Below are 21,392 nucleotides of genomic sequence, written 5' to 3' on the forward strand. Positions count from 1 at the left end.
AAATGATACAAGAAGTATCCCAGTGCATTGAGTATTGCTGTTTGATAATCTAACCTTGTCCAATTGAATTGAAAGAAAAATGAACTGTTTTTGGTGTGGGGTTGACATGAGTGGCAGCACTTGAACTTATGACCCTGGCAGAGACAGAATCAAAGACAGAGAAAGAGGGGAGATTTTATGTGAAATTCTAATTTGCAATATGTAGTCTCATTTAGCATTGACAGTGTTCCAACCCTAAAATCCTTATCAATAAAGCTAATGTGATTTGATATTGATAGACACACGGATTAAGAGAAAGAGACAGGGGATACTCAAAGCTTTATTCATGCTTCCAGGGTGTGCACGCGCACGCACACACACACACACACGCACGCACACACACACACACACACACACACACACACACACACACACACACACACACACACACACACACACACACACACACACACACACACACACACACACAGAGAGAGAGAAAGGAGCGTTGGAGGCCATGGTTGGAGGGGCACAAAACAGTCTGTCCCCGCCCTCCTGGTGACATCCTCGGCTTCTGATTGGCTCGCTGCGGCTCAGGAGGAGCGCTGCAAACAAAAACTGGAATGTGTGTGAGGGGGCTTCAGTGTTTGCTCTGCACGGCCGCCGCGTCAAGACTCGCAGGGAAACAAACGTCGCTCATCCGGAAAGGCTGCTTCATTCGTGTGGGACTGAGAGATTTATTTTTTGACATTGCGATCGGTACTTGAAACCGCGCGTAAAAGGTGACTTATCCTTTTTTATTCACGCATGGATGGAGGGGCGCAGGTAGCCGCGCAGAGACGCCGCTGAGGAGCTACTCTTGTGAAGTTTTTACTGTGGTAAGTTCCAAGCATCGTCAGGTGCAACTTCATGGAGGCAATTTGAAAAAGGCGGTCAATAACACGGGCTTGTGTGGTGCGCTTATAAAGCGAAACACTACTTTCTCCCGACTGTGGTGGAAAGCTTGTTCTCCAGGGCAGTAGGTTAGTAGATCACAGCGATGCGGTAACTGAACTCAACAAGGATGCGGCTCATTAGAGAGGAGAAACCCACTAAAAGCCCTAGATATTTTCATTTGTATGTCGAGATTTCCTTCAAAAACCTGCACAGAATCATTTTGAAATAACAAACTTGATCTTTCGTGAAGCAAGCTCTGGTTTTGGAGATGCCTTTCTGAAAATATAGGCTAAGTTATTGTTAAAATGCTACATATTTGCCAATAAAATTTAATTCCAAGATAGCAGAATGTGAATTACAGATATTTTGAGCATCTTAAACCCCCTAAAGATATGTTCACCGCGTGATAATCAGTAGGCCCACCTCCTCTTAACAGATGATGTGTTGCTGGGAAGTAAGCCTTGAAGTCTCTTTTTTTCCCTGGAAACAAACACGTGACATTCGTTTAAATGGGGGGGGGGCTTTTGTTATGAAGCTTCTGTCACCGTGTTCATGTGGATGGGTGTGTGCTTTCCCGAGAGTGCAAAGGGGCACGCATGAAAAAATGCCCCTCCAGGTTGGTTGAGGGTGGAGTTCAAAGGGCATCAGTCTTCTATATTACACACTGATACCACCCACTGAGGATCTTCCAGCTCGACCAGAAAAAATAAACAGTTTCTAGGAGATATCCAGTGGTTTCTACCTGCCAGATGGTCTGAAAATCACTTTTTCTTAAAAAAAAACAAGAAACACCCTGCCTTGCTGCCTTCCTACATTGGGAGATGTGCCAATTCCTTGACATTTTAAAATCTGCTACTTTTTAAGAGCTTGCCATGCCAACCGAGCAACTTGGGAGGCCATTCAGCAGAAAAGATAACGCCAACTTGGTATCTCCCCTGGCCTCCCAAGTTAATCAAAAGTAACAATTTGTCAAGCTATCCCTTTAGTCCCCAATCTGCCTCAATACACTTGGAATTGAAAAACAAGAGGAATATCTTTCGCCTGAATAAGCATGCAGCTTTGCAGACAGCTCTTCTTCCCTGCGGCTCCTGCTCACGCTGTTTCCCAGAGAAAAGAGACGTTTTCTTTTTCAAGGCTAAAATGCTCTTTCAGTTCAGCGCCAGGCCGACTTTGATATGGTTAAGTGGAAGGTCTTTGCTTCTCTGCCAGCCTGTTTGGGCCACGGATAAACTGTTTGAAGGGGGCTGGAGACGAGGGGGCAGCGGGTTTGTGTGCCAAGCCGAGACTGCGGGGATGCTTCTGTTCCCAGACTCGGGCAGACCATCTCTTCCTCACCTTCTCTCTACTTCCTTGCATCTGCTCTTTCTTTCTTTCTTTCTTTCTTTCTTTCTTTCTTTCTTTCTTTCTTTCTTTCTTTCTTTCTTTCTTTCTTTCTTTCTTTCTTTCTTTCTTTCTTTCTTTCTTTCTTTCTTTCTTTCTTTCTTTCTCACTCACTATTTCCTGGCCTTTCACTTTCTCTGTCACACACACTCACACTGGCACACACTCACACTCTTCCTCTTTCTCTCTCCGAAGCCTCATTAAAGGAATTATGACTCTGTGGTTTGGAGGAAATTCAGACGCTCTTTTTCGTCAGGGGGTTTTCCCCAAAACTACTAAAGCACAACACTGCAATGTTGACTACGTGGACTGAATGGGATTCTAAAGGAATTTCCTACATCACCTGAAGAACTAACCTTTGGGCTGGAACCAAAAGATTATTTTCAATAGTCAATTGAAAATGCCAATTGTTTTCATGATTAAAGCTGGCCGGGGTATGTGATTTCTGATTGGTCAAAATGAACATGAGCTGTACACTTTGACCAATTAGAGCGAGGCTCTGATATTCTGTTCTTATTGGCTATTGGGACTGTCCATTCACTTTGGCACGACTGTGTTGGTGTAGAGCGTGTCAGGGAGGTACCATAGGGGAGGGACCAAAGAGAACAAGTGGAGCGGTTGAGGTATTTGGATTCGAATCTCTATGCCAACTGCCATTTTCTCCCCAAATCCTCCACCCCAGCTTTAATTATCCACAATTGGTAAAACAAATAATTTCAAATTCCTCAGAGCATAATAAAGTCTGGGTTACATCTTTTCATCTAGCCCCATCGTCAGGTCACCATATACAGTAGTTAGTCTTATCTTGTTGATTGATCTGTTCTCCTAAATTCAAGTTCAAAACCCAAATATATTCAAATGTATTATTAATATAATCCAAAAGACCTAGCAATATGATCTGGTAGTGCAAGCAGCCATTTAAAAGGACTTCAGTGGTTTAAAATCAATCAAAGTCTCACACACGGAGCACTTGACCTTTTCCTTTTTCTTGAGAACACCCACTTTCACTTGTTTGGAATACTGCCTTCCCCTGTGTGAGCGTGTGTAGGTGGCTTTGTGTTTGCATTCGCTATGTCTTTCCATCTGGGAGGATAGGCCTATACGTGTGGTTTGTTTTTTGGGGCGGTGTTAACGTAAGCCTTGCATTCTTACAGGAGGAGCAACTGCTTAAAGTTTTCACAGCTGATAGTTATTTCATAAAGCTTGTATAAGCTGCAGAAAGTTTAAAGTGCTCCATTGGGACATTATTTCACTTTGAGGTTTTGCCTTTGCTTTTGGGTACACCGTGAGAATTACACCATAAAGAAGATCTAAATTATACATTCAAATCTCCTGCTAAGTTTTGAACATCCAAACTTCTAATTGAACTCACTCGACCCTCAGGCTGCTTCTTCATAGGATATGCTTTTTTTCTGGTTCTTTGAGGTAACTTTGATGTTCCTTTAGCGGGAATTGGGTCTTTCTGTCACAGGTACTGAACTGTGTTGTATTGATACTTCTGCCATATATCTTGTACTTACAAACTGGTATTGGTTCTCATCTTGTCCTCTTGTGCTGTGATGTGCTGAAGTGATTGATCACACACAGAGTTGACAGTTACAAAACCTCCATTTAGATTGCGGGTTAGTGGCACCAGAGTCTGATAAAAAAAGAGGCCTCCCCGGCTGTGCTCCGAGTCAGAGGTTATCTGGTCTCAAGATGATGGTCTGGCTTTTCTCGCCTGCCCCAACATGTCTTACCCCTCCCATAACTGGTTCCCTGTGAGGGGGTGGGAGGTGTTTTATGGGTGTTGGGAATTTCTGCTGTCCAGAAGGTGGGCTGTGGTTGTTACACTGGGGTTAAGTGGAATGTGGAGGGAGGGGCAGCGGCAGGGTGTGGAGGGTTGACTTGGGACAGTGGAGACGCCAGCTTGAAGGAATGAGGAGTGGGTGGGAGGGAGGGTGGGGCAGTATATCTCAGTGGGAGGGGGGTTGAGAGGGATGGGGGGGGTTGAGGAAGAAGAGAAGAGTTGAAGAAGAGGGTAGGGTATGTCAGGAATGTCGGTCCAGCCTTTTGGTCTAGACTTTGATATCTCAACAGCCATAGGATGAATTTCAATAACCTTTGTGGTCCCCAGAGAAACAACTCTTTTTTTTCTGTGCCACCTATTAAGCTTATTGAAAGTTAATTTTCCTTGGGAGTTGGTAAAATTATTATAACTGGAGCCCTGGACTGTTCACCAAAACATGCCAAATGAATTACATTACCGACAGCATCAGCTGTACTTTGTATTTAGTACCATTTAGCAAATGTTAGCATGCCTACACGGATTTTAAATTTATGTTTAACTAGTACACATTGTCAGTCTTTGCATGTTACGATGTCTACATTAGCAGGCACCTCGAAGCACCACTGTACCCAAGTAGCCTACAGCCCTCACAGAGTTGTTAGCATGGCTGTAGAGTCGATGAGGCCACAAGTTAAAAAATTAAATGAATGAATAGCATAAGCTTGTAGAATAGTTATCGAGGGCTGAGCTGTCCTGAGAGAAATCAATGCTTTCTTGGACACTTGCTGTGAGCGAGAGTGAGGAAAGATTATTACATCTAGGCCACTGGCAGTTACGTCATGAAAATCTGCATGTCCAGACAACACAGCATGCATTTATATACACAGATGCATACTTGTGCAAAGTGTCAGTAAAAGTGTGTACATGTGTTTCTGCGTGTCTTTTTTTTTCTCTCTGATGACCTCATGAGTAAGAGGCAGTGATGTGTGAAAAATTATGACCGGAATCATTATGTGCTGATAATGGACTAATGAGGGAGTATGTTTGTGTGTGGGGGCATCTTTTATTATATTATATTATATTATGTTTTTTTCATCACTTTCCCTCCCTCCCTTCCTCTACCCTCCTCCATGTCTTACTCCAGTCCTATCCCATCTGTCCCCCACTTCCACCCCCCTTCTTCTACTCAACTCCTGGATACAGATGGAGAATTTATGGAAGCCCTCACCCCTCCCCTGTTGTCTCTTAGCAGATCAGTACAGCATTTTTTGGTGAGTGTGTGTTTGCGTGTCGGCATGGTGGAGGTGTTCCCCCATTAATCCCCTCCTGAAACTGTGACCACCATGCTATGAGGGGACACGCATTCACCACATGGGACATGCTCTACTCTAGACGTCATCTGCAAAGCATTATATTTGACGCACGCACGCACACACCTCTGGTCAGAGCAGCTTGGAGCTGTAGCAGCGTTTTGATTGCGATAAGCGTTTTAGGGTTCTAAGCTGATAATCTGTCTGTTTTGGTATTTGGTGCGATCCCTCTGCAGCTTCCAGCAGCTGGAAGGACCACTATTGGTTGACGACATCTGTGCGTCATGTTGGATTTATGTCCGTTTCTTTGTTTGCCAGCATGAGGACCACAGGCAGATACAATAATGGTGTGTGTCACGTCCAGTGCCAGCAGTCCTGACAGTTTTGGCCACAATTACTCATAATAAATAAGTAGTATATACAGTATGTGCTGTCATCATTTTTACAATATTACACTTTACCTTCCAGCCTCCCCTTTCCTCTGTCTCAGCTTGTTTTAAGTGTTATCATTGTCTCCTCTCACTGTTCTTCCTTGCTCTAAGTGCAGATGTTGTTTTTGACTCTTCATCTTAGCCATAGTACAGAGCGCTGAGTTTCAGCACTGTAATCCCATTTAGTACCAGACTGCATATTTTTTTTTATAGACAAGAATGTTTTGCACCTTTCCATAAATGTGGTTCCTTTTGTCACACAGTGGAGTTTTTGGAGGCACTGGGAAGTGGCTGTTCTCATTACACCACTGCCTGGGGTAAGCCGTGACACAGCGCTGTGATGACGGATGATTCAAAGAGTAGGGAAAGTGGGGGAGGCATGACAAGTGCTCCTTGGTCCTGTGGAGGGACATTGCCAGCCTGAATGATCACTCCTTTTGAACTGTGCTTCTCCTCGTGCAACAAGATCTGTCGCAGCTGCCCAGTGTGCTTATGATTATGCCGCGATCATATTTTGGGTACCATCTCTTAACCCCCCAAAAATGTCCCAGTTGAAGCTGGAGATGCGCTGTTTATCGTCAGCACTGAATTGATCCGTCGATCAACAGGACATTAGTCTGCCTAATTGTTAACAATCGATTAATCAATTCAGACAGCAAGCGTTCAATGACAGATCAAGTTGCATTATGGGAATGGTTGGATCCAGCCTTTTTAGAGCTTGAGCCATTGTAGCGAGTAATATACCATTGTTTTTTTAAATATGTCTTTCTGCTTACTGTATGCATTATCAATACTATGTGAATGTCCATCCATACCCCTTTTAAGTTATTTGAACTGAAACATGTAGTTTGCAGCTTTCTGCTTTTTGGTGCTTTTTTACTGTCTTCCTCTTCCTGAATCTATTTTTTTCTAGTTTTCCTAAAACTGCTTGGGAACTTGCAATGGGTATTTGACAATGTAAAAATAATCATCTTTTGTTGCTGTCATAGATGGGCTACTTCAGGTTGGCCTGGGAAGATGTCACATCGGAGTTGAGATGTTTATGTCTTTCTTATCCCCTGTTGGAAAGGAAAAGGTCAACCCTAGTTTAAATTGAGCTGTAAAATATGAAGGGCCATTGAACAGAAAGCAAGGCCTTGTACATTAATCTCCACTTTCCCCTCTACCAGCACTGAGAAAATGTCAGGGAATACTCCTGCACATACAGTATAAGGTATAATTTATTTGTCGACCAAAATTATTATTAAATATTATTATTAAATCATTTAGATTATGTTGAACAAGATTCATCTGAGCCCCTCATTATACTTTGAATTAGGATTTTATCTATTTTGTGTGCTCTGAAATGATAAATCAGGCTTTTATTGATTCCGCTGCATGTTCTTAGGAAGCACTTATGCTTAATGGCAGTTGCCTGCATGAACTTATCAAATAAATGGATAGCATTCATTATATAGACTTCCCTTTTGAGTGGCTGTTGACCCTTTTTTTTTGCATATGTCTTATCTTTCCTGCCTGTGTTGATAGGTACAAGAACGCTTAGAAAATAGAACAAGAAAGGGAAGTAATTTGTGTAAGAGAAGACAGTGGTGCCAGATGAGTGAGCAGGCAGCTTTTTTCTTTTCACTTCATTTTCACATCAGGTCTCTCTATTCAACTACATCCACTTCAAACAACTAAATAAGTAATGGCTTGATTGTTACTGTGAAAGTTTAATGTATAGTGTGTTTAATTTCCAGTCCACACGCTTTACAAGTGGCCATGGCAGCACTACAGAGCTTCAAAAGGCACTCCATATCTCAGTGCCCCCTGCTGAGTCTTTACCCCGGATAGCATGATACCCTCCACAATTATCTGAAATATTAAAATGTGGAACCACAGTTTAGGGAGATAGGGAACAATTGTCCCCTCCAGTGTATTTCTCTGCCAGGGAGAGCTCATTTCATGAACATGTGGAGATGTCTTTATTTAATTCTTGCCTCAGCCCTTTTTTCTCCTGCCGTGTGTCTTTTTTTCCCTTTGTCCAGCCACTCTTTAAATCGTTTATTCTGCTGTTAACATTATGGTAATGGCTTAGTCAAGGCTGCGGGAGCCATGATTGGGACATACATCCACTGTGACTTCTGTTTGTAAATGACACCCACATTCTGTTATGCATGAATCCTCACCAGCAGTATCACCAGAAAGCAGTATGAACAAAATACTGTTTGTTGGTTTTGTTGCTGTCATAGAACATATTGTACATAGTTGTAGCGTAAATTGCTGTTTTTTTTTAATTCAATTAATTTTTTCTTTATACATTTTGAGCCCTTTAAAGCTTTTGGTTTAGTAATCTGTCATGTGCACCATTTCCATGTCTGACAAAAACAGCTGCGTCCTAAAGACTGGGAACAGCTTCCCAGCTTCCAAGCTTATACAGCGCAGTCATGAATTGTGACAATAGCTGGCTGTTTTCCCACGGTTGGCCAATTCACACATAGCTGTACTGAGGGTGTATTATCACAGTCACGGCTATCAGTGAAAAGAATGCTGTCTAAAAATAACAAATGGAGCTGAAATAACCGTCAAAATCCTGTTTGTTAGCTGCATTCCAGCGTTTCAGCATAGGTGGTCACTTTCAATCAGAGACGTACATAATGGACAAATCAAAGAAGTACAGCAAAGTGGGGAGAACTGGTTCTCATGCTGGCCCCAATGAGACGTAGAACAGGAGAGGTGGTCAGTCCACTCTGAAGTCATTTCACAGAAATAGGTTTTGGTTAAGTTCTTTTTCTTGTTATTGGTGTAATTTTCCACATGGACAATGTGACATCCTGTGAATAAAATTTGACATTGTGTTGCCCTTTATTTGCTGAGAATGCATTTATAACAAACAGCTGACTAAAGTAAGCTTGCTCTTGTTGTTGTGGGGATGCCAATGTATTCTGGGAAATGAAGGAGGGTTTTAACTTTTAAATAAGGCTGAAATCAGGGGCTCCCTTTCCTCTCTGGTTGACTGTTTATAAAGAATAAGTTTTCGCGGTATCCACCCCCAGCCCTCGGATCAAACAAGCACAGCAGCAAAGGCTTTTGAGAAGTGAGTATCCACGTCTCCTGGAGATGGACAAAAAATGCTGTGCTCAAAAGCTGCATGCTGTGTCATGGTGTCACTAACTCGAATCTGTGAGACAGGTCTCAGGCTGTTGAAACCTGGACATCGGCGCCGTGTTTGATACCGACTTTTGATATGGTTGGTTGAATTATTGGTTGTTAGTAATCCCTCAGACGTGTTATTGATACTAACTGGATCATTCTGGTAACGTAGCGGCTGTGCAGTAGTGTCACAGTTGCTGATGGTGATGAGGTTATCATGTAACGACTTCATTATTGGAGTTATTGTCATTATGTGTAGACTAAAGTCAGCAAGAGACACATCATGTGCTTGTGTTTTAGGCTCTTGTCTCTCAGATGCTGCTGCTGCCGCCTTCAAATGTGCCGTCTATAATGTATTAAATGTTGTAAGAAATTCCTTTAATCTAGATTGTGCATTTACTGGTGTGGTTTACAGTTCTCAAAATTCATAACACACTGCTCTTCACTGAAATGTCAGCAGCAGCTGCTTGAATGTAACTTCAGCCCAGACACGCCTCAGTAAATCTGGTTATCTGTACATTTAAATGCCACTCCGTAGCCTGGCCTTAATTCTTCCACTCATGCGCTGCCCCATGAGGACACTGAGGACCTATAATTAGAATTGAGCGAGTATGATCGTAATATAACGACGTGTGAGGAAGTATGAACATAGTTAAGCGCGCACACACACACTGGGGCCTAACGAGCAATCGGTGCCTTCGAACAGGGGAAAAGGTGACACATTGATGGAACAGGATTACTGTAAATCAAGCCATCTTGAACCCATCTCTGAAAGTTAGATGTCGGACTAAATGTTATCGCGTGTGTGTTTTTCTGCGTCTATTCCTGCTTGTATTTTTGTGTGTTTTTCGGCAGCTTGTCGACTGTCATGTGACGGAGCTGGCACTTCCTTTCACAAAGATACACAGACACAGCACAGACTCTGTTTGATTCCTACACTTTGGCACTCACACCACAGTCACATCCCCTCTGCATCTGCATCAGCTGATTCCGGTTAATAGTATTTATAGAGTCCAGACTAGGTAAATGTTGACCTGATAAAGCTTTGGTTGTTTTTTCGTCAATCATTTGTCATGGGAAGATGCATTGATTTAGAGGAGTCTGATTATTTGGGTCAGGATGTTTGGCAGCTTGTTTATCTTTGGTCAGAGAAGGTCCTGATACAGAAAAGTACTCTTTCACACTGTGATTTGGGGGAAATATGCTTTTGTTCTTTCTGGCCATGAGTTAGATGAGTATATTGAGTCATGCTCTCTCATGTTTGGAGGGTAATTGCTAGTAGACAGTTAGCATAGCCTAGCACAAGTACTAGAAATGAGACAACCAGACTAGATGAAAGCGTATCTTAATTAGTGAGCTGTAGAAGTGCTTGGAAGCAGATTTTGTTACGTGTTTTTTTTTATAGGGCCAGCCAACCACTAACCTTTTCTTTTTGTTGCTTGTATTTTGTTGGTTTGTGGTCACACAAGCGGATTTGTGGAGTTGCTCATCAGTTACTTTGTTTTCGCTGTGTGTCAGTTGGATGTTTTTTGTCAAACATGTTTACGTTCCTTCAGGAATGTTCCACTGTTGTGGCCAATTCATAGAAAGAGACATTGTTAACATTTGCTGAGGGGGACTATTGACCAAGCCATTGATTCCTTTTGTACCTGAGGTGTCATCGTCGCATACCTCCACCACAGAGGAAGTGTTGAAAAATTGCTACTGCCCTTTGTTTCTTTTGTGTGTTTTGTCTTTGGGCTGCAACCATAATGTCTTTAGTCAGAGTGAAGGAATGTTATTTGTCATCCTACAGGTGAGGGGAGAAAAGGTGACTACATTCATAACAAGGTCTCTGTCAGTTTCAAAGCTTTTTGCTGAATTCCTCACTGTCACCAGGTCAAGTTATTTACAACATCCAAGATATTGATTATTGCAGCTTTATTTTGCTACATCCATCGTAATGTATAGACATACGCATAACATTATGGCGTTGAAATAATACTAACATGAAACTCCTCTGTGACGTCAATCTTTCTCCTGGTTTGATCCCTTTTCCGGAAAGTATTTTTTATTTCTTTACAGTGAGTCGTCCCAAATCGAGCTGATTGTTCTGTGAACCGTCCCTTATTATTTAAGGTGTTTCATCATCACCTCACAACTTGATAAAGGCATGTTTCTCCTCTGCTCTGTCCTCCTAAAATGGTTTCCTACTGTTTCCATTTATTGTCCTCTTAGTAGGCTACCTTTTTGAGTAGCCTTTTCGATGAAGGTGATGAATAAGCACTCCTTCCCCTGGAGAAACTCACACTTTTCCTCAACCCTGAGGATAACAAGGCTCTCTTTCCCTGGAGTCATTTTGCCTCATATAAGTAGCTACCGTAAACAGCCAAATCCTGAAATTTTTTAAAAAGCCACGTCGGGATCTCTCTGCTGTATAGTATTATAGTAGAATCATCACATTTGCATGTGCTCTGCTCTGGTGTCACCTTTCATAAACATTACTGTGCCTATGATTCTGCATCTGTGTGTGTTCTGCAGGCAGATTTTGTTCGAAGTCACACAGGTTAATGGGATACAGGTTGAAAAGTGGGATTAAAATGTGCTGCTTTTCCACTCAAAGTTAATCTTATGCACGTCATGCATGCAAGGAATTATGTAGGAAGTCTGCGAGAGCTGAATTTTCCGGAAATCTTACTACTGGATTGTTATCTTCGAGTAAGAAATTTAAGAAGTTTTCATTAACATTTACTTGTGTATTAGTTTATTGTGAGCGTGGTTAATAGTAGATCGAAGTGATGCTACCTAGTTTAGTTACCTAGTTTATTTGTGACGTGATTGAGACATTTGAGGTGATCATAACAAGATGATGTGCTCTTGTAAAAGTGAATCAAGCTCTGTCAGGTTTCTTGCACAGTAACAGGAAAAGACAAAGGCAGGACGAAACATTGTATATTTTGGCTCCAGGGATGGCAGCCTGCAGCGAGTTTGGAGCTGCATCAGCAGTTAAACCCCCCCCCCCCCCCCCCCCCCCCCGCCCCCCACACACACACACTGAACCAGTTCATACAAACATGGACACGGTGTGGCACAAGGCATAACTGCACAGCTTTCAGGCACGCGCTTCCATCCTGCAGGGCGCGTTGGAACATGTTATGTTATTTTACAGTCATATGTAAACAGTATATTATCACTGTAAACTCTTGGATTTGGTAAACAGTATATTATCACTGTAAACTCTTGGATTTGGTTTGTCTCAACAGAAGCCTGACTTGTTTGTATCTTGTTACTGAGCTGCTGCGTCTTTTGACACTCTTTCTCCTATCGAATCTGTCATCATAGAATCTCTTGGCTGCTCCATTCTTCTTTAATTCCTTCCTTAATTCCTTTATCCCTGCATCCTTTCAGATGATTACAAAGAAATCAAATTTGAAAAGGACGGGACAATGAAAAGCCGCTCAAAGGGTTCTTTAGATGAAGTTGTGCAAACATTACAAGCAGCGTCTGAATATAAAAGAAAAACTTGTTTTTTTCCAAATTAAGAATTGGTGCTTTAAAAGCCTCTGCCCTGTATCACGAGGGTGTGTGTGTGTGTGTGTGTGTGTGTGTGTGTGTCCTACTTCTTGGCAGTTGGCTCATAACCATTGTTTTACATAACACACTTCATCCCTTTTTTGGTCTGCTGTTGCTATGGTGAGGCTAATATATACAGGCATTAAGAATTAGGCTCCTGTTGTTAACAAGCATCGTGGCCTGACGCTGGCCCATAAATACACACAAAGACTATTCACGGAATGTGTGTGTTTATGTGTGACTCCTGTATGATAGAGGAGCATTAAGTGGGCACAATGAGCAACGTCTTGAATGCTTGTTTTGTGCAGAAGGATTGATGTGATTATTAGTGTGAAAAAGCAGCAATGTTTGTTTATGTAAACTGAATATACCAAATATGAAAGGCATATTCCTGATATTGAGCTGCAGCTTATTTTTGGACATTTACATTGCCTTTTTCTCCAGAGATTCTTCCTGATAAATCAGTTGTTTCTTATACCTTGACTTACCTCATCACTTCGCTTTAGGTCACTTATTACAATCAATACACTTTTGTGTTTAAGGGTAGAGAGAAGATGAGGACAGAACAGAACAAACAACAGAAGTAAAGGAAGAATAAAGCAAGTAATGCTGCCGGTCGAGAGGCGAGGTGACGTAGGTGGGGAAATGATTATGAAAAATAATTTCCCCTGGACATAAATGGAGGATTCAAAAGATGAATCCATGGCTGCAAAGAAAGACAGGGAAGTTGGTTGATGGTTCTGCTCCATGTCCAGTGTCTTCCCAGGAGACTCGCGACACTAGCTGGATGCCTCCTTTCCTTCTTCCTCTCTGTCCTCCTGTACTGCTTTTAAGATGCTCTCTCATCCCTCAACCAGCTGTAACAGAAGGTACTAATGCATTAAGGAACATGGACCTAAGAGAGATGGTAGCAGATCAAGATTAAATCAGGTGTCCTGCTCTCATGCTGCCTCCCCCCCTCCCCCCCCCCCAACTCTAACCTGTGTGAGTGTGTTTCTGGGTCCACTCTAGCCAAGCCGTAGCTCAGCATACTGATTAATCAGATTAATCACATATTCCAAAAAAAACACACTCTCACACACCTCGTAGAGGGCATTTAAGGATGTTAAGCGTGAGAGTGCCGGAGAAGAAAGAGGCCAGTGAATGGACTGACTGGCAGCTATATTCAACATGGGTAACGGCTGGCACCAAACCAGCACGCATTGCGAGTCGGCCATTGTTTTCACGGTTCTGAAAGCCTCTTTTGGACGAGATGAGCGGTGACACTAAGAGGTGTAGAGGAAAAAGGTTTTTACGATTCAGTGGTTGAGCTCAGCTCTTTGTGAGGGAGTGTGTATGTGTGTGTCTTTTATCCGTGGGGAACATTGACTCAAATGAGTTGCTTTTGAAGGGGCTTTTCTGAGGCTGGGAAAGGTTTTGGGAGTGCGAACATTTAGCATAACACTCATTCTGAAATGTCTACTGCAAAGACATGAGAGTAAAAACAGGCTAAATGTTTACAATACATGGCAAATATGTTTGTGGGTGAGGATGTTGTAGCCTACATTTGAGCTTGAAAATATAGTTAATAAATGACCGATCTGGGTGAAAGATGCTGGTGTTGAAACACAGGTTTTTGCTTTGCTACTGAGGGGGAGAAGAGGCAAAATTTAATTATCTTTTCATAACATTTCTCCAGCAGTGGGTGGGCGAGCCCCTGATGAATGAATGTAGGACAGACACTTTAAGTTAATTTGACACAGCCTTACAGTCAGCATAATATATTACAGGGAGTGCACTGTGTAACTATTAGGTAAATATTAAACAAGTTTTACCGTAGGAATTATGTGAGGCGTACTCGCTGTTATTCCCTCAGGTCCTCATCATGAGCAGATTGTTCCATTTGGAGAACTTCATGGTGTAGGAAGGCCTTGAACTGAACAGCTTATACCATTTGGTTAGCCTGGCACCGCCCGCCTACCTACTTCCGCTCAATTTTCATTTCCCTTCAATAATCAGTCTGGGTCCGCGGTATATTCACGGGTTTTATCAGCCAAGATTTGTGGCTGTCCCATCAGCGAACAGAGGGAGTGGCTGAGAACAATGACGTTGAGGCTGTGCGCTTGTTTCAGTTGTTGTCAGAAGCCGGCGCATGACATAGCCTACGTCACAACCACACGTTATGCGAATGGTTGGCAGATCTAGAGTGGCACTGGGCAGATCCAATAGTTTTAAACTTCAACAGACACCCGCCTTCAAGTGAGTTAACGTTTGTCAATTGAATGATTCCAGACCCTCTGGACAAATGAAATGAAGTATATGGTCTGGTAGGACCAGGGCAGGCTACCTTTTGATATCACTGTGTACAGTTTTTAGTCTTCAAGTGTCAACATCTTCTCATCTTTCTTTCTTTCACTTTACCTGAATCCGCGGGAAATCTTTGGGAAATGGCTGAAGTGGAGAGAACTGGCCGGCCTGTTCTGCAATCACCCCGGGAGCGTTGGGTAACAAAGTGTTCCATCATCTTCCACCCACTGCTCTTCTTTTAGGAGCGTGAGTCACAAAGTCAGAGAGACAAACATGGCAAGGCAGAAAACCAAAATGGACCAAAATACTTCAGAGCATCAGGAAAATCCATAGTGCAAAATAAATAACTGTCTTTCAACACAATCATATCATGATGGTAGGATCATGCATTTTAATTCGGCAAATTTCTGTTCAGCCCAAATGAGTCATAGCCATCAGAGTCAGCTAACTGCTATTATTAGCTGACCAGTTTAAAAAAAACTGGGCTCTAATCTATCTTCAAGTCTTTGTGTGGCTCTGTGTCAATCGCTTGATGCATTGAGGTGTCTGTGGACGGAGGTGTGTGTTTGTTTGTTGGTGTGTGTGTGTGTGTAGATGCTTTCCTTTTTGTATGATGAAATGAACCCCCCACAGACAGAAAAGATCAATTCGTCAGTGGGAAAAAAAGACCATGTACAAACAGAGTGACACACATGCAGAGTCAACACGGCAGAGTTTTCTAGTTACTTTGTTTGTCAGAGTTGTTTAAATGTTAACGGTGTGGGACAGCTCGTCTTTTTTTGTGTGAGGGAGAGGGGTGCTTGTTAGTAAATGTGATTGGACCCAATCTGTTTCTCTCCTCAAGGCACTTCTGTGTTCGCAATACTTTCGCTCAGGCTCAGTTGTTGTGAAGTGATACAGAACAACATGACAAATTCCACTTCTACTTCGTCCCTGCAGTGTTTACGGTTATCACACTATTAGCAATGAGGTCAGCGTGTTGGTCAGTTGACGCTAAAGTTTCACTCCATTCAGGATTTCTTTCAGTCTGTTTCACTATGCGTGTTTGGATTTGGTAGCTTTGGGCAGACTTGCTGTGTGTGGCTACAGACTCACGCTCTGTTTGTTTCTGCTTGTATACAAGAAATCAGCGTACCATTTTACCATGACGCCAATCAATCATCAATTATCATCGTTACTTTAGAATGTGAATTCAATTTTCACAAAGACAAAAGGGGAGAAATTAATATTTGCTAAGATGCTTCTGGATACGGACTTTTTTTATTGAGTGCACTGCTTGCATTCTGACATCATAAAGTGTACTTAAATTATGTGTAGCATATTCAATTCCTGATAAGTATTAGTTTGTTGTATGGATCTATGACAGTGAGTGAGTGTTTGCGGAGGGGACTCTGATATAAATGTATCCACATAATGACATTTGTGAACCTTTTTACTGAAGTGTCTTTTGAGCATCATACTTAATCCTCTCCAGCTGACACTATCCTCCATGTGCAGTCGTGATCATTTTAACATATTTTGTCTTAGAGCTTTACCGATCTGACTCTTATTTATCTTGGGATACAGATTTTGATACCTCTACCCAAACAATCTGCTGATTTACTGTATATCTCTACCAAATTTAAAATCAGTTTACTGCATCAATTCTCAAGGTAACAAGAGATTGCAGAAATTACTGTGGCACTAAAGACAGAGTTGGCTGCCGGCCATGACTCTTTGAACGTAACTGATCTCTGATACTGAATTTAAAAGGCACAATGATATTAAATATTTAATGTTGAAAGGTAATGTCTGGCAAATACCTTATCTGCTCAATACGGTCAGTAGTATTGATCACTGCAGTGGATAGATGTATCCCTGCTTTGTCTGTCATTTAAGAAGTTTTATATTCACTGAACTGCACTTAAGGTTTAAAAGCCTGCTGCCATTAGCACCATGATCTGGACAACATCTCAACATGATTGGAAAGTGTGTTGCAGTTATCTCAGGGGCTTCTTCCCTCTGGGCTCTTCGTCCCCTGCTTGCATGCATCATTATCTATCTGCTCTACGTCCACTTTTCTCTTGCCTATTTTCAGCTTGCTCCCCAAGTGCCCACGTGAGTCACTTCACATCCCCGGCTTTCAAAAAGGTTCAAATCTGGGAGGCTGCTGTTGCTAAATATAGACACTGACGCTGATCAAAGATACCTTAAACTATCGCAGAAGCCGACAAGATAACTCAGCCCTCGGACGCTTTGGATTATTTCCTTCACATTTTTACACAAAACAACTGTGGCTTTTTAAAGCTATACAGCAGATCTGTGCTAAAGTTCAGGTGCAAAATATTTACAGAGCAGGAACTGCAATTTTCTGGAAAGTGACATAAGTCCTGTTTTTTATGACACCTACCTGAGGATGGAGAATATAAAACAGTAACACTTGAACTATGTTTGCAGTGGAGTGGTGACAGAGTGTGGGGGGGGGGGGGGGGGTTCAGACAAGTGAGCACAGGCTATAGCTGATTGCTGCTCTTCCATGGCAAGCGTCATCAACAACAGTGCTTACTCTGTTTTGCTTTTGCACAATGCTCCCCCTCTGCACTCCAGTTAACCTCACAGTTGACATGTGTTACGTGTTACATTACTGACCCTGACCCTGAATCCTTCACTAGGGTGTCCCAATGTTGTAAGTGGATACGTATACCTAATGCTTTTTGTGTGTCTTGTCTTTTTTCTTTTCTCCAGGAGTGTCGTCCCGCGTCCCGGAGATCATGGCGGCCGGCACCCACTCCCCCGGAGGGCCCAACGGCATCATCCGGAGTCAGTCCTTCGCCGGGTTCAGCACGATACAGGAAAGGCGCTCTCGGTGAGAAGAAGCTTTTAAATCTGTTGCTCAGCTGATTTTATACATCTAGGGGTCAGGGTGTGATTTGAAAAAATGTCTTCCAAAATATTGCCGCAACATGATTTCAGTTTAGGGATTAGTTTCCTCTGAAAAACCATTGATTTGTAGCTTTTAGAGAAAATACATAAATGATCACCATTTTCAAAATGTCAACATTTATCGAGGGTCACAAATGGTCCTTCATTCTCAATAACGCAATTTGATAGTCTTTTTCATTTCACCATCCCTGCACGATAATTGCCCCCATGTTGTTCAAATACCACATCCCTTTTTATAACTCAGGCTCTCTGTTAAAAAATGTGGGAGCTTTCAAGGCCTAGTTTATTTTCTTAGCCTTTTAGAAAAAGCCCCTCTAGAGCCACAGTAGACATGATTTAACTCTGTTTACAGGCGGAGTTGTACTCCTCATAAAATACCCTGATCGTCATGGGTAACATGGGAGTACCCCTTTTTTTAAACGGCAAATAACCTCCATTAGGATCTGATGATTGTTAATTTTCTCATATTTTTACGGGCTTCTAGTGCACTTCTCATCAGTTTGCATCTCCTCAAGTAGTTTCTCTCGGGATTCATTTCACCGGGAATATACTGGATTATTGGCCGTGTTGAATATTAGCATCGACCTCAGCTATGCTTTTCTTCTAATCAACTGGAGTGCAGGGTTAGGAACAGTGGGACAAAGTACCCTTGTTTTTATAGGTCAATCTTACTTCATCTGTTACAAGTGCTACTGTCAAACGTCCCATTCAGAAATCCATCACTGTCACCGCACCTGGATTCAAACATTGTTCACATAGGAAGAAGGATTTTCTACTTAACTACGTTTCACTCTATAATCTGCTGCCAAACTCCACCACACACAGCCAGTCACAGCAAGTCTAAGGAGCCCGTAGAGAGAGGGACTGAATTATTTAGAGGTGATCAGCACTCTGATTGCGTAACCAACCACAAAGTGAACTCACTTTCCGGATACTAGTTCCATTCATAGTTAGAAAAGTCTGTTACGAGAAGTTAAATATTGATAAAGTTCTTGGGAGAAGAGTGTTATCTGTGTGCGCATACAGGATGTGACGGCGCTCCACTCTATTATCACGCGAGACAAAGCCCACTCACATACCCAGAAATATCTTTATCTGATTTAGGATCATTCGGCTGTCTGCCATTGCCCTGGTCTGGAAGGACCTATTGGAAGACAAAGTTCCCCCTTCTTTCTTTCTTTCTCTGCTCAAACACTGAATAGGGTAAATTGGTTAGAAGACTCGGGTGTGTTGGCGCCTGACAGCGACTGACAAAATACCATTCTGATAATGAGCTAGGAAAGCTACAGAGACGTGGATTCTGAGGCCGATGAAGTGTGTGTGTGTTTGGATGTGGATTTCTAATGTTTTGTTCGCATCTGTGCACACATGCATACTGCAGACCCTGCAACTATAAGTTGGTATGGAATTGTATAAGCATTTATGCATATGTCTGTTTCTGTGTGTGTGTGGTGTGTGTGTCCCTTCTTATACTGCATCTTGGGTGACCCGAGGGCTACGCAGCGCTCTCATTCAGCAGTGTGTCCTAGTTGTGGCGACTTAGTTTAACTTGTGCGGCGTTTCCCTGGCACGTCCAAACTTGTCGAGACACTGGAATTGGTTGTTGTCGCGGTGTCCCTGAGACTGAATCCGGGAATCATCTCAAAGTCATGAGGGAAATTTGTCAGCTCAGCCTGCAATAGTTTTAAAATCTGACGTGTGCATGATGATGACTGGGTAAGATGAGGCTGACCTAAAATGGTTTGATGTGCAGTGAGCAAGCTTTTGCGGTGGCCATTCTGTGGAGAAAAGTGGTCCTTTTTTTTCTTAAATTTGAACATAGAAAACTAGGCTTAGACACGGTGCTGAAACCATTAATGGAGTTCTCAATGAACAATTTTGATAATCTGTGAATGGTTAAAAGTGATTAACAAGCAAAAACGCCAAACACTTGCTGATATCAGCTTCTTAAATACAAAGATGGGCTGCTTTTCTGTGTTTAAAATTATAATATGTTCAATAGATTTGGACCTTTACACTTTTGATGATGTTACCTTTGGGTCTGAGGTTTTTACTGTTTACAATGTTTTATAACCCAAACGATTTGAATTAATAAATCAAAAAAAGAATGAAAGGAATCATTTATAATGGATCATTTGTTGCAGTCCTTTTGTTAGTATATGATGATACCATGTAAAGGAGCCTGGATTGCTGAATTTTACGCACACATATCAACTAATGAACCCTGTTTGACTCGCTCCAACTTTTTGTTGGCTTCCCCCCCATTTTAGTCAGTCACACTGATGAGCTCAACTGCTGGAGGATTGTAGAGAAGAGACCGTAGAACACTTGAATGTCATTGATTGCCTGGAGTGTGTTTGCTCCTCAGTGTGTGTGTGTGTGTGTGTGTGTGTGTGTGTGTGTGTGTTCGCTCTAACAGAAGATAAATGGCAGCTATGCACAGGTCGGAAACAGAGAGTTTGGGTTGGAAGCACATTCTTGCCAGTGCCGGGTGTATGAGTGCATGCACGTGATTCAGCACACCCCTGTGATTGATGGAGCGGTTCACAGCTGAGGTTATGCTGGGAGGTTTGTGAGAGTGTGTGCAAGTTCGGCAGGTTTGGCTGACGGTTTTTGAAAAATATTTAGGGTAAACGTCCTGTGTGGAGTTATCTCGGGGTGAGCAGACTCGGCGAACCCTTTCCATCTGTAAAATGAATTAATGCAGAGACTAGCCCACAGGCAAGTTCAGGATGCTGTAAAGTAATACAGAAATCTCTGCTAACGCTACAATATTGTAGCCATTACAGCTGCAGGCCTGGTTAGCTTAGATTCGGTGGAAATGCTGTGCTTAATATTTAATAGGAGCTGTGATTTTGTCTCAGTTACTCTGAACCAGGGGTTTGCGGATTATGACATTGTGCAAAATCATCACTTTTGATGCTCAAGAAAACCTAAAAATCTTATGATTCTCAGGCCATTATAGTGTGGGTCTCTTTTTTCTATAACGTTAAGGGGATCTATTGACGTTTATTGTGATTGCCGTCAGGGATAGTGGTACCCTCGGAAAGTGTAAATGACCCAGTATCTAAGAACGCGTCGAAGTTAAGTCTCCAACTAGTACAAGTTGAACTTTTGATGGAAATTTTGGCTTGTGCAGAGGGCCGCAATTTGAAAGATATTTTCTATCCGTTCCCTACTTTGCTGTAAATGTTTTGCACATCATTGCACAGAAGGATTTGAGGGTTCCTGTAAACAACAGTTCCTCTACTGCACTCACTAAAATATTTGTGTGTGTGTGTGTGTGTGTGTGTGTGTGTGTGTGTGTTTGTGTTTGTGTAGGTGTAACTCCTTCATAGGGAACTCGGCAGTGCAGAAGAAGCCCCAGTCCAAGCCAAAGAAGCCCCACCTGTCAGGACACAAGGGGGGCAGCAGCTCCAGAGAGCCGCAGCCCAAAAGACTGGAGGAGGTTTACACTGCTCTCAAACAAGGCCTGGAGTGAGTCAGTCACCTACACTTTATACTGTATACCCACACACTTCTCAGTCGTGCAATGAAAAATTACTTTTTCTCCAATATGTAAACTCATTAAATGTTCCAGGGTAAACATTTTCTTTAAAGTTAGTGAGACATTTTAGTCCACAAATATTAGTAATCATCTGTCTCTTTAATTTACACATTTACAGCCCAATTTCTCCTCCTATATTAAATGTAACT

At 42.3% G+C, this 21,392-nt stretch overlaps 1 protein-coding gene across 1 annotated transcript in view; it reads left to right on the top strand.

Moving 5' to 3' along the window:
* The first annotated feature begins 656 nt into the window (after positions 1-656).
* Positions 657-21,392, top strand: part of ripor2 (RHO family interacting cell polarization regulator 2) — a 40,880-nt gene continuing 20,144 nt past the window's right edge. Inside the window, exons 1-3 of the mRNA XM_080045458.1 lie at positions 657-857; positions 17,499-17,619; positions 21,018-21,173. Coding sequence (XP_079901584.1) covers positions 17,525-17,619; positions 21,018-21,173 — 251 coding nt within the window. The 5' untranslated portion in view covers positions 657-857; positions 17,499-17,524. The remainder of the gene's footprint in view (positions 858-17,498; positions 17,620-21,017; positions 21,174-21,392) is intronic.

This window comes from Ammodytes marinus, assembly GCF_949987685.1.
Source record: "Ammodytes marinus genome assembly, chromosome: 17".
NCBI lineage: Eukaryota > Metazoa > Chordata > Actinopteri > Uranoscopiformes > Ammodytidae > Ammodytes > Ammodytes marinus.